At 46.0% G+C, this 14,185-nt stretch overlaps 1 protein-coding gene across 5 annotated transcripts in view; it reads right to left on the reverse strand.

Annotated features, from left to right (window-relative positions):
- The window catches only part of DOP1B (DOP1 leucine zipper like protein B), a 95,992-nt gene that overhangs the window by 10,797 nt on the left and 71,010 nt on the right, over positions 1–14,185 (reverse strand). For 3 of the 5 annotated variants that reach the window (XR_012504089.1, XM_074357702.1, XM_074357818.1), the window contains 9 exons: positions 11,205–11,260; positions 9,656–9,760; positions 9,491–9,557; positions 7,550–7,694; positions 3,417–3,502; positions 3,074–3,183; positions 2,804–2,950; positions 1,749–1,810; positions 1,106–1,234 (listed from right to left, as the gene is read on the reverse strand). Coding sequence is in view for 3 of the 5 variants with exons in the window: in XM_074357702.1 (XP_074213803.1) it covers positions 1,106–1,234; positions 1,749–1,810; positions 2,804–2,950; positions 3,074–3,183; positions 3,417–3,502; positions 7,550–7,694; positions 9,491–9,557; positions 9,656–9,760; positions 11,205–11,260 (907 nt within the window). In the remaining 2 variants the exon portion in view is untranslated. Of the gene's footprint in view, positions 1–1,105; positions 1,235–1,748; positions 1,811–2,803; positions 2,951–3,073; positions 3,184–3,416; positions 3,503–7,549; positions 7,695–9,490; positions 9,761–11,204; positions 11,261–14,185 lie in introns of those variants that run through there. The other 2 variants (XM_074357761.1, XR_012504095.1) reach the window with 2 other exon arrangements.

A 14,185-nucleotide genomic window follows, 5' to 3' on the forward strand; every position in this document is an offset into this window, starting at 1 on the left:
GAAACTATACGAACAAAATCAGATTTAGTGATTGACGGGGTCAGGGGGTCATGGGAGGAGCTGACTTCGGAGGGGCAAAAGGGAACTTTCTGGGGTGATGGAAATGTTCTGTACTTTGACTGCAGTGGTGGTTATATGACTATATGTGTTTATCAAAATTCACAGAACTGTATAAACCAGAAAGGTGATTTTTACTGTATATAAATTATACCTTAATAAACTGACCCCTCAAAAAGGATTTATACCGTAATTCTAATATTTTTAAAACTATCTCTTACACTAGTCTTTATGATATTTAATACAAATCTTGAAAGATTATTTGTTTATTATATTCCATTCAGGCTATGAGTCTTAAGGAAAACACATTCCTATTTGAGAATTAAAACACAATGTTCACTCTGCCCTCTCAACATTTTATCAGGAGGAAAAAAAAAACCTCCAAAATCATGTACCATTATCCACAATCATTCCTTTTTGAAGCAGACAAGGAATAACATGAGTATGAAGAAGAGAAAAGGCTGCCAAGGAAAAGTGAGGTACTTCTCCAAAATCCTGCTCCTTCATCAGCCTCACTCAGTATTGAAAACTCAAAGTGTCTGGGCTGCTGGAGGAATCGAGGAGAAGCAGTGCTGAGAAAGTACTGCTAGACTTTGTTTTTGGATACATATATATTTACTGAAGTATAGTCAGTTTACAATGTTGTATCAAATCCCAGACTTTAAAAAACTACCTATAGAAACTAATGGCCTTATATATAATAACTGATTTTTTAAAGTTTCTTTTTGGGGAGGCAGGGGAATTAATCAGGTTTACTTATTTAATTTTTTTTTTTGATGGAGGTACTGGGGATTGAATGTTAAGCATGTTAAGCATGTTACGCATGAACTCTACCACCTGAGCTATACACTTCCCCCGCAATAACTGATTTTTAAAATGAAGTTTCAGATTTACTGATATATTTCCTAAGTTCTACATTCACACCTGCTGACTCCTCATTTTACATCCAACCATTCTGCCAAAACACGCTGTGGGCCAGCCTTCTCATCCCCTCTGGACCTGTGTGTGTGTCGGGGGTGGGCTGGGGGGGAGGGGCTGGCCTTCTTACCTTGGATCAGAGGAAGGTAAAGGTGGTACTGATCAAGCTCTCCACTGAAGACAGCAAAAGCCTGGCGCTTTAGCAGCATGGCTTTCTGCTCAAAACTGGAGAACAGTTTTAAAGAACTGCTCTGCATGTCTAGAAGAAATAGAGCAAACACGTTCCCTTTAGTGAGAAAACTACAATGAGAGGTAAGTGACTGGAAATTTGTACTGGTGTAATTCCTACCTTCCCTGGTGAAAAATCACAATCTTGATGGAGTAAGGGCATGTAGTTATTATTATTCAGATATTCACATTTATAAAAGGACTTATTACTTTCATAACACTTAATGATTTGGTATTTGAAAAGGATATAAGGTTCAGGAAAGAACTCCTAACAAATTATGGTCAACTTTTCATTACTTTTCCAAAGCATTTCTCCACCATGACACTGTAGAAAATGTTGTTAAAGGCATTCTTGCCAACAGACTGGAACTAGGAAGGCGCATCAATTTACTGCTGGCAAATCACGTACATCATATTGCAGCCTGCGGCTGAGACGGCATCGTAAAAGGTGTGAGCAGGGATCTGAAATGCGCAGCAAAAGCTATGGCCAAAAGCATCGGTCCTTCAAAGTGTGACTTATGTGCACGTAACATAGAAGAACTTACTCATTAAATCTTTAAACATTGTTTTCTCATGAGTCAGAAGATGGTCAATAATGGACTTCCAACTGGATATTAAATAAAAGCAAAATTAGTTAAATATGCAAAAGGTGACAGTCTGATTAAAAGCTTCAAGAAAAGAAGATGTTCCTATAAGATCTATTAAAAACTGCTTTCTGAAAAGTTAGTGAAACGAATGAATAGTTTTTATATAAGGAAAAGCTAAGAAAAGACTTTTCATTTATAACCTTAACCTAGGGAATGAATGACAGAGCTCACCACAACAGAAAACACCAAGTGTCAAGGTACTTTGGCTTTTGCAAGGGCTGCCCTTAAATATGTTCACACAGGTGATGTCCATGCACTTGTGTGGATGGAAAGAAGCGGGGGTCGTGGAGACAAAGACCACTAGTTTTCAATGGGCTCCCCGCCAGGGCAACAGCATCACAGGGTGAGAGCCGTGGGCTCTGGGGGTGGTAGGCAAACTCTCAGGCTGTACAGAAAAGCTGACCAGTCTCCACCTTCTATCCTGCCATGAATACAGGAGTGTTCAGACAAGCCAGGGGCAGAGTTACACATAGTTTTGTTGACCTCCCAAGAAAAAGGCACAGGAAATTCGTCTTGCAGCTGTAACAGCCTGGATTTCCGCTGCCCGTGCAGAGCCTGGCCAGCCACAAGGACTCAGTCAGGACTCAAGGAGCATAAGCCAAGAAGTGGGATAAGGGCATGGCAGTGTCACCAGTAGGCCCTGTCATCTTAACATTGGTCAAGTATTTGTGATTACAAGATAAAGTAGTTCTAGACTGAGGACAACTGGAACTCCAGATCATGCTCTTTAGGGATAATATGCTCTTATTTGAAACTCTCCTCTTGACTAGAAAAACGAGGCATTAAAGCTTGGATTCCTCTCCCAGGACTACACAGTTAACATGCGAGTGATGGCCTATGACTTGGGTTGAGGCTAGCTCTGCTCCCATTTCGGGTGTGAGAACTGATTACAGAAACCCCACACACTTTTCCAACGATGCAGGGCACGTTTTTATCAGGACAGCATTTCTTACTGCACACAAGAAGTGTCCATCTGAAAGAAGGCAGGGTCCAAGAATAAATCCAGGACTTCTTTTTTCCAGGCCCGTTTTGTATAGGCATAACCGCTCAGAGAACTCAGCAGCTGGGCTCCGGCCCGGAAGCTGGGGGCGTTGTAGGCGCTGAATGGGGTGCGAAGGGGAAAGGGTCAAGGTCAGAGGCTGTGCGAGGAAACGCGCTGGATGCATTTCCCGTAACCTCTCTTTCCACATGTGGGCGGCGTACCCCGGAGAAGGCAGAGCTACCTGTGGTTGCGCAAGTACGGGAAAACGTAGTAAAGCAGACGCGAGATCAACGGCACTGCCTTCTCTTTCTCATCGCTTCGATAAACCATGTCCAGGAGAGTTGCCAGAACCTAAAAGGGAAGGATGGCCAGAAAACAGAAATCTCCTCAAGCCAGCTGGCAGTACAAAATTCAGTCCTCGGGGTATCTACAGCCTAACGAGAAAACTCCACGGTGCAGTGAGAGGCCAAGACTGACCTACGCGCTCACCTGGGACGGTGCAGCCAGTGCGCCCTGCACCTGAGAATGAACGCCTTTGCAGAGACTTACCTCCGTAAGGGGTGACAAGTCAGATGTGTATTTACCTCTGCCAGGAGGGAGAGGGCTTGCACACTGTACACCGAAGGGGCAGACGCGGACACCATTGCTGAAGCGGCGGCAGCGGCACCTGCTGATAGAAAGAGGCATCTGTGTTTTCATCATTTCTGCCCCTGAGACATCACATGAACGTGAGTCATGAACCCCACCGTTCACACTGATTATGTATGAAGTATATGTTACGTGTTCCTCTCTGTTAATGTGTTCACTTTCAGCAACGAAGCATCTCAGTACTGTGCTCAAATAAATGAGCACCAACTCGCTGTCTTCCTCCCCACTTCTCATCATCATTCTTGGAACTTCAACAACCCCTTGGACGATTCGTCTAACACCCTGGCCTCTGGGCCCCTTAACCTTTTCCCTTCCGACCATCTTTTATTTTGCTCCAGCTCAGCCACCCACTGTCATCATCGCACCCTTGACCTCACCGATTCCCAAAGCCTCCATTTCCAGCATCCTACTGTAACCACATCTTATCTTTCCTGCTCACTTACTCCTTGAACCCTGCTCTGACAATTTCCTGAATCCTTGTACAGGCCTCTAAGCTCTTGAGTTCACCACCTTAACAACCCACTGACTCCCTCAAGTCTTCATTCCTCCCCCACCCCACCCACACGCACGGTCTATTGTCCACCTTCAAACATCCTCAACTCATTTTGCTTCTCTCTCCCACTGAAGCACTCACCTAGGAAAACGCAAAGCTGGCTAAACCCAACAATTGCCCATGGAGTTCTGCGTAGCTAAATGCTCTGGAAGAAACCAAACCACTATGAAACAGATCTCACTTGACCTCATGACGCTGAATCTCAAAAAGGGCCTGATGTTACTAGATAACCCTACCCATTCCCTCGGGGCAGGCTGGCTTTCCCACTCTCCAGCATAATTCTTTCACCTCCCCTCTTGATAACCACCAGTACCTGTCCCTTCTCAGCTGGTAACCTCACCCCACATTTCATTGAGAAAATGAATGTAAACCAGTAGGAACTCCCTCAGTTTGACCACCATGAGCTATTAATCTAGAACATTTATGTCTGTCTTCTCTACCATGTGTCCTGTTTTGATAGACATGTTCCTGGCTCCTGTCAAAGAACTGTAATTCCATTTATGATATTAATCCTGGCCCTAGGACTGTCTAAGACTTCGCTTTCTAACTATTCTTTCTCTCTTTGGTATTAATTTCTTCCTCTCTGATGTACTGTTTCATCACCATACAAACATGCTTTGCTATACACCAACTGAAAAATAAACCAAGTGAAAGATATTCTTTGGCCCTTAGCACTACTTCATTACTATCCTATTGACACTAAGTTATCAACATCCATCGTCTCCTCTTCCTCATCGCCATCCTCTCCTCCACCTACTCCAACCACGTCTTCCCACCCGCAATGATTTCCATCTTGTCAAATCCAGTATCTGTCCTTATCTCACTTCTCAGCAGGCTTCTGCTGGTTTCCTCCACCCACCTTCTTGAAACACTCTCTTCTCCATAGTTTCCATAACTCTGTGTTCTCTTGGGTTTTCCTCTACCCCAGTGACCTTTCCTGGTACCTTCCCAGACATTTCAAAATTTAACACTTGCAAACCCACCCTTGAGTTTCCTCTTCATAATGTTCTTGCTTCGGTCTTCTCCACCTCAATAAATTGTTTAAACCAAAAACCAAAGTCACCCTTGATTACTTTTTTGTAACTACTACGTCCAATCCATCAGCAAGTTCTGCTGACCCTGCACTTAAATCAGTCCACCTTTTTCCATCGCCCCCGCCTCCAGGTCAACATCATCTCTTGCCCAAAGCACCACGAAATCCTTGCAAAGGACTCCCAGTTTCTGCTCTCATTTGCCAGAGCCCGTATGGCTCCCAGCAGCCAAACTGATGCTTTCTAAATACTCAAGAAGATCCTGTTACTGCTCCAAACACTTTAATGGGTTTCTGCAGCAGTGGGCAGACAACCAAGCTCTTAAGCACACTCTGTATCACGCCCGACAGCCTTCAGCCTCCCGCTCCCCCTGACCTTGGATGACTGCTCATTAGGCTCCAGGCAAGCTGGTCTTGAGGTTCTTGGTCTCAGCCCACTCCCACCTCAAGGACTTTCCATCTCCTCCAGGTCTTCACATGGCTGCCCTCTTATCTTTCATTTCTCAGCACAACTGTCACTTCCTTGGGGACACCTACAGTACCCCCCCAACCCCAGTCACCCCTGTAACAGTACTCTGATTTTCCTCACAGTACTAAGAAGCACCTGAAATTCTCTTGGTAATTTATTTTTCTTTTGGCCATTAAAAAACTTTCATTTTGGAGTGATTTTGGATTCTCAGAAGAGTTGAAAGGTACCTTTGTTACTTTACTTTGGACTGTCACCTTCCGTGCCAGCCCCACAAGAGCAGAGGCCCCGCTTACTGTGTTTGCTGCTGCAGCACCAGCACCTAGAACACAGGGCGTGGCCCACGCCAGACACACAGATACAGGAAGACCTTGCACATCCACTGCCGGCATAAAAACTCTCAGCGGAGGAAAACGCAGCATTGGAAGCCTCATCCTGTTTCATGCCTTATATGGCCAACATGCATGCTCAGTTTATTCAAGACCAACACGAAATACAGTTACGATCCAGAGACCCTTCTGGTACTCTGTAATTTGCTAAGTCAGTCTTATTGAGAAGCCCAAAAGCATCTCTAGCTTTGGAAGTCTATGATTTCTTTTTTAAAATAAAAATCAGCTAATTATTTTACAATAGTATTGCCTGGAGCTTAAACTCAATTACTGCACAAAAGCCAGGCCCGATACCACCTGACTCAACACAGCGCAGCCACACTGGGGGTGGAGCGGCAGTGTAATTCACACAGCAGTACACACGACAGAAACAACTAAAGACCGATTAGCCAAGGAGATGTTCTCTTTCCCTAGAACCACAACTGTAACCATAACCACAGCAGCCCGAGAAAGCATAACTGTTGGTTTAAGTTAGCAAATGATAGCACATTAGTTGTAGGATCTTCATTACAGAGTAAAGTGTAATTATTTTTCTTAAGTAAGCCACAAAACCAGCTCTCAAGTGAATGCGGCGGAAGTAATGGACGGGGGAACCACAGCATCCTTCCTTCTCCTGGGAAGAGCAGCCCTTCCCGGGTGGAAGTCCATTCCTCGTGGCTCCGGGGCACCAGCCCTCTTCCCGCCCTCCCCTGGGTCAGCTGCAGGCCCAAGAAGAGCCATCCAGAATCTTCATATGAGACTTGATAAACCTCATCTGAACGCCTGGTTCCTGCTATGCCGAAAGCCAGGCATTGATGCCTGGGCTTCTCACGTACTTGAGCCAAAAGGTTTCGCAAAGCTATTTTATCACTCAGTCTCACCCAGGTCCCCACCTTGAAAGATCTGCCACAAACAACTTGGCCAAGGCCCCACAACCCTATAAATACTTCCCCAAATGTCCCCACTGAGACACCCCTGTGCCTCTGTCAAGCTTCCCCCTTGACACAGCAGGTCTAATAGCCTGAGACTGGCTTGACTGATAGATTCCTCTGGGGTCCTTAGGGCTCTGGCAATGAACAGCCCACACTGCTGCATTTAATCCAGACTCAAGGGTACCTGGCTGATCAGCGGTCCTCGGAGTAAACAGATGCGTCCCCTCCGAGGGTCTCCCGACCATCTTCCTAGGAAGCTGTAACTAACAATAAGCCTGGGGGAGCCTACTCCGCATGATGCCTATTACAAACTCCTCATGTCCCGGGCATGACGGAACACCAGGACCACCGAGAGGCTGGGGTGTGTTGGCCAGAAACGAAACATAACATCACGTGCCTGATGACAGCTTGCTGGTTTACTAAGTTTTCTTTCCACAGAGCCACAAAAAGAAAAACACACATTCTCCTATTCTTTACCCCACACAGATTTCTATCACTGAGTCCAAGCAAATTATCTTGGGAAGTTACTTTCTTGGGCCCCCATCTGGGTTCAGTGAGGGCTTAACACGGTGGCAATGAGCCACTTGGGACACTTCCAGTGGAATCCTACTGCTTATTATATGTACAACTCATGTTGTAGGAAGTAAAACCAGTTATGTTCAAGGCAGACCAGACCCACGAGCTGGCAGCACCATTACTTTCTGACCCGTCTACACCTACCGTGAAAATCTTCCTCAGCGTCAGATTCTTCTAGAGAGATCTGAGGCTGGGCCTTCACTTCCAGGTTTCTGCTTAGCCAGCTGGTTTGTTCCAAGGAAGAGCCAGCAATGTTCCCGACAGCTTCTAGAATTTTCTGAGTGACTTCCTGAGAGGAATCGGGAGGAAGGGGAAAGGGAGTTAGTTAAGGACAAGAATCCTAAGTGCCCAAAACTGCCCCATCCAATAGAAATACAAGGCAAGCCACATCTGTGAGCCATATAGGTAATACCAAGTTCTCCAGGGGCCACATTCCAAGGAACAAGTTCATAACATTTAACCCAGTAGGTCCAGAATATTCTCACCACATAATCAGTATAAAAATTATTAGTGAGATTCAGCACTTTTTTGTGCTAAGTCTTTGAAATCCGATGTGCATGTCACACTTCCTGCACATGCAGCCCAGACAAGCCACATTTCGAGCTCAACAGCCACACGTGGCCCACGGCTACCATATGGCCCGTGTGGGTAAAACAGACACAGGAAGTCACAGCCGCACAACGCACTTGGCAGATTAGATTTCTGGTTTCTTTAGGACCATGGGTTCTTGCTAGCAATGTACCCTGCAGTAATACAACAAGAGACAAAACTGAATAAATTAAACTGACTGCATGAGGGTGGGGTGAGGCGTCATCTGTGTCAGGAGAATAATCAGGAAATCACGTGGTCAAGTAGCTGGGTCAGAGGTGGAAACACTGAGCGGGTTTCTCCAGTCAGTATCCTCAACATCACCAGCTCAGAGTGGCTGGACGTCCTTGACGTCTGAGAACAGAACAATCCTGACTTCCACCACGAGCCCAGCAGTTGTGACCAGGCATGAAGCAGGAGCACGTCTGCCTGCCAGAGGCAAGGAGGGTGAGCCGGAGGGTGCCCGCAGTAAGCCCGGGCAGAGGCCTGATGTGGACGATGGCAGCGAGGAAGATCAAGAAAAGGGGTTGAGGACTTAGCGGAGCTCCCACTTCAAGTGCAGTAAGTGGATGGGGAGGAAGTTAGGGTGTCTCGAAAAGGGAGGAAGGAGTCTGTTGAGGCTGGGACACCACGGGGTGGAAGTAGGGTGCTGCCTGGCCCCCTGCCGACAGGGACAGAGGCAAGGTGCACCAGCTGCACCGGTGGAGGTGGTGCCCGTGGCCAAACTCCGCCCAGATGGACTGAAGGGAAAGGGGCCACGGTTGGCAGCTGGCCATAAAAGGGGGTGCTTGCCAGGCTAGTTTGGGAAGTGGTACCCAAGTGCTGGGGCAGCGCCTGCACCTTGCGAAGGCTTTCTTCTCCACCAGCTGAGCCAAAGGAGTCACTGGCTTTACACAGAACACTGGTGGTTCGGAATCAAGAATTGGACAGACCTTTCACAAATGCCGGGATCACAGCAATTAGCAGTAATATCACCAAAGCCATAAACAACACCCCTCAGTTTAAAGACTGACTCAAAAAGCTCCTCACTCAATGACTACAACGGTTGCAAGATAGTGATTTTTCAGCTCCATCACGACTTCTGCTTCTTAGTTGGTATTCTACTCAATGGAGAAGATTTTCCTTCTCAACTGGGTGAGTTTTACTTTAATTTTTCAGCGTTTTTGAAGTTTCCTATGAGTATATATTGCTTTAAAAAGTGGGGGGAGGTTATAAGGAAAGAAATCTGTGTATAAAGATAGATTTACTATTCCAACTATGCTGAAGAGTAAGCTCCACCCACATTTGCGTATAGCAGGGTGGGAGAGGGCACCCTGTGAATTCTACGGTGGATCACTCAAGTCTAACACGAGAACCTTCAGCAGGAGAGCCTGGCCCGAGTCTGCTGAGCCCAGAAAAGACAGTAACGGAGGAAGTCAGACATGGGAACAAACGCAAATTTAAGATCTGGTTCTGCCAATGGAACAGTAACAATCTGCCAAACTTGCACATACAGACCTGCAGGTCTTTTTGATCTTTCTTGTTCTCCAGGTTGGGAGTTCTTGTTACGAAGTCGTTCAGCATGCTGTTGAGAGACAAGCAGCTTCAGACTTGAGAATGCTGCAGAAATAAGAGTACGTTCCAGCAGAAAAATGCAGTAACGTGAGTGCTGCGACATCATACCTGAGAAGCAGAAAATACCCAGGGGGGGCAAGATTCAACTGCACAGACTCCTTTAACACACCCAGTAGCGAAGGAAAGTTCTCTTGCAAGGCTATTACTGGGAGCCTATTTAAAAAGAAAAACAGAAAAAAAAAATCCAACCACGAATAGGTCAAAGCAAAATGTTTGTTTATAAGCACATTTTAGACCCAGGTGGTTGGAAAGCATAAGGGAAGATGGCCCATCTCCCTGACCTGTTAGGTCTTTTTAAAATTGTAATACACACAAGCTAAGTTTTGGAATTCTGGCAAGAACCTGGAGTCTGGAGATGTGATACTCTGCTGCTGACAGGTCAGATGCTCCTGGTTTCCCCGTCTATAAAGTAAAGCCTCGTACTAGGCTGTCTGCTCTCTGGGCCTGTCTGGTTCCAACATTCGGCCTCTCCAACATTGTTGGTAACAGAGTCAGCCATCAGAAGGTCGCAAAGGGCTACATCAGGGGTCACCCACCAGCAGCTGATCCTCAGTAGCTGTCAGGTCAGGGCTCGCGGGGAATGAGGCTGACTCTGGATTGCTGCTACAGAGAGAGGCCGCAGCTGAGCCACAGCCAAAGGTCCCAGGTTCAGTCCTGGTCCCTGATTTACTGCCTGCTGAGTGACATCCATAAAAGGGGGATGCAGCTCCTGCAGCTGCTGGGAAGGCCCAGGCATCACTGAGGCCACTGTAACCGGCGCCTGCTCATGTTACAATATGCGTTAGTTACCACGAGGAGGGATGTGACCGACTCATCGTCAACGCCTAGAGAAAGAACTACAATGCTGCTTGTGGTGAAGGGTGAACAGCTGGTCTGAACTCCACCTCAGACCCAGGGACTCCAGGCACTATGACCCTCCTTTTATCTCCCTGCGCAACGTGAACTTGTTAACCAAGGAGCTCGCCGCTGGTTGCCAAATTTATTTATTGTGAAACTCCTGAGATACGTGAGGATGTCGAGGCTCCCCGCAGCAGCCAGCGCCCCGGGGCCTGGGACTGCACTGGGGACAGGCTCCTGCAGGATCTCAAGGAGGCCCAGCCAAGCTTCCCCTCCCCCGCAGAGAAGTGCTGCCTGGGGACCCGCTTCACTTCGTCCCATAGCGGAGACGGCTGCTCCTGGACACTCAGCTCAGTAACCCCAAGCAGAAGACACCCAGCAGAAAACACGGGGAAAAAACTGAGGACAGGACCAAAAATAATCACTTCTCCTTTTTCTAAATGAGGTCTTTAAAGTACTCCTCCCCTTTTTTGGGTATCAACTTAACGCAAATTGTTTCTTCTCGAATTTACCAGGCCTCATATCAAGCTTTGCTGACATCAAGAGTTCAACTTTCAGCACGTGGACTTTAAAATGTCAGATTAGATCTCTGATGAAGGAAAAGTAAGATCATCAGGGCATTCCCATGCCTCGGGAGGAAATCAGGACTCCACTCAGATCCTTTCTGAACTAAGGCTCTCCAGTAATCAAGACACACAATCAGAGTAAGTATTTATAATATTATAATAGCACCTCTAACTGAGAAATGTCTCTGCATTACCTTTGGATGAAAGCAAAGCAAAACTGCAACACAGGGACATCCACGAGGGGCGATTTCTGAAAATTAAAGCAAAGCCAATTAATCCCAGCTGGTAGGAAATGAGGCTAAAAAAGAATTTAAATACAGAAGCGAAACAGATTCTGTGTCCTAACAAAGCAAAGGTTTTCAGCCAAAGAGTCTTTCAAATATAATAACAGACGTGAAAGTATTTCCCAGGTGAAACAAAGACAAATGTACCCTATGAGGTCCCAGAGCCACTCCTTCATGTTTACCTACTTCCCGCTCCAGAATCTTAACAAGTATTTAGGGAAGTGTTGGCATCGTAACGGAACCTCCCCAAACACAAAGTTGGTGGCCAAAGTAGACCTCAGGACGAGCTACAGACAGGAAATGATACAAAATTCTAATTCTTAGCTCCAGGAATTCCCTCAAACCCAGCCCAGACAACTTTCCAAAATCCCACATGGCTGGAACTACTTAGAAATAGGTTTCCAAAACACAATTTTTTCCCCCTCCTTGCTTGTAAAAGGCTATTTATAGAAGTTACAGAAGTTGAGCCAATTAACTATACTAACCACAAAATGTCATTTTGTTATGGGAACAGCCAAAAGCTAGTCAGCCAGACCACGTCTAGATTTTTTTTTTTAGCCCAGGAACTGCAGATACATGTAAAAATTCAAACGTGAAGGAGCAAAACCAAGAAGCGCCTGCTCTGTATATAAAGCTGTCGCAGGGCCAGCTCCCCTGGGGCTGCGGCCAGAATGCCATCTGTGGGGATTGAACAGCAGCGAGGAAGGTCCATTTCCCGACCCCTGAGACTTGCTCAGACTCATAAATGAAAATCCACTCCAGATCTGATGGCTCCTCCACCTGGCCCCTCTCCTCAGGGCTCATCACTTTCACAGTCACGTTCAGGAGCAAAAGGCGACAAGACCACCAGGCACTGGGAGCCCTGGGGGCAGACGTCCGACAGCTGCGGTGAAGGTGCCTGTGCCCATTTGATGTCCGATTCCTTAAGCACTTCGCTGGTTCCATAATCGTGGCCTCGCAGTGTTCATTTTTAGGCTGGCTTATCTTCTTTCCCTAGCTAGGACACAGGCTGACCAGGGGCGGGGACAGTTTCACTATTCAGGACTCCCCACCTTGGATGCACATACTTTTCAATTAACACAGGACTGAAGAAAGGGGACTAGAGCCCTGAGTATAACTGAGTGGTCAGAAGCCCCAAAGGCCTTCCCAGCGTGGACATTTCTGCAGAGGGCTACCCTGTGCCAGAGGCCCTTTCAGGGAGGAGCCCTGAGTGGGGAGTTCTCCTCCAAGGCTGGCAGAGCTACAAAAACCACTAAAGATCATCTCGGTCAGTTTTCTCACTCTGGGGTAATACAGCTCTGATTCTAAGGTCCAGCTTTTTGTTCACCATCCTGAGTATGAGATTTCTTTTACTTGTTATAAAAATTTATTTTGGTTAAAATATACTTAACAAAATTTACCATTTTAAACATTTTTAAGGTATAAGAGCTCTCAGTATATTTGTGCTGTTGGACAACCACCACCACTACTACCTCCAGAACATTTTCATGTTCCCAAACTCAGACTCTGTCCCCACTAAGCACTAAATCCCATTTCTTCCTCCCCCACACCCCCTGGTAACCCCATCATTCCACCTTCTGTCTCTATGGACTCGACTACTGGGTATTCCAGATAAGTGGAATCTTACAACATTGTCTGTTTGGACTGGCTTATTCCCCTTAACACAATGTTTTCAAGGTTCACCTACATTACAGCAGTATCAGAATTTCATTCCTTTTAAAGGCTGAATAATATTCCACTGCATGTATATACTTCATTTTGTTTATCCATTCATCCGTGAATGGATACTTGGGTTGTTTCCACATTTTGGGTATTGTGATTAACACTATTATGAACACTGGTGCACAAATATCTGTTTGAGTAAAACTTTTTTAATAATCACTATGTCCACTCCATTAATTTTCACTTAGATTGGAATTAACCTTAAATTTTTCCTAACTGTATAATTTTACCACACCTGATAGAAGGCAATAATTTCAAGGTTCAAACAAATCCCTAGTTTCTATCAATTTAAGAATAAAATAGCTCTAATACTTTCAAGGAAGAGATCTGCTCTGGTAAAAACAAAAATCTCTAAGGCATAAAACTGTTAAACCATGAAATCTGTTCAGTTTCAGAATCATTGTGCATAAACAAAAAGGCATCTGAGCAGCATGGCTCCCCTCAACTGCTACGTGGACACTGAGCAGAAAAACTGGAGGAGCTTCATCGTTCAATCACATGCCACTTCAAATGCCACTGCCTTCACTGCAGCCAGACGAAATCTCCTCTTTCTCAGAATGTCCAGTGTGAGTTAAGTCCTATGATGTGAATTTTGTACCTTTATAAAAATTATGCAAAGTTTTAACTCATCCACTGACAAAGCTGCTCTCCTTTACCCAGCCCAGTCAGGCTCCTCCGAGCCCTCTTCTTGACTAGGCCTCAACCTTGGTCCACAAGGTTGTACCTTTAGCACAAAGATTCCATCCACCCCACACACTAGGAGACGTGAACAAACACTGGCATGGTTTCCAGCAGCTCAAAGCCACATCCTTAGGGTGATGAACCCAACCCCTTTAAAATGCCTGTCCGAGGAGGAAAGCACTAGGCTTCTGAAGGAATCTGCTGTTGGTTCAGCCAATACCTGACAGGTTCCTGACCTCCCTACCTTAGAGCATGTATTAAGAGAAGCTTATAGTTATAAGTTCTTCCTCTCCCTTTGAGATGCATGTATGTCGCCTACAACCCGGGAATGCCTTTCTCAAAAGACCCAGGAGCCATTCTTCTGAACTATCATCATTGAGAAAGACAGGGCCCCTGTCTCCCAGTCTCCGTGGGAGTGTAGGAACCTACCTTCTGCATTACAGTTTGCAAACCCAATGGACTAATTATATCCACCAACCCCCTTCCTG

Source organism: Camelus bactrianus, chromosome 1 (assembly GCF_048773025.1).
Source record: "Camelus bactrianus isolate YW-2024 breed Bactrian camel chromosome 1, ASM4877302v1, whole genome shotgun sequence".
NCBI classification, from domain to species: Eukaryota; Metazoa; Chordata; class Mammalia; order Artiodactyla; family Camelidae; genus Camelus; species Camelus bactrianus.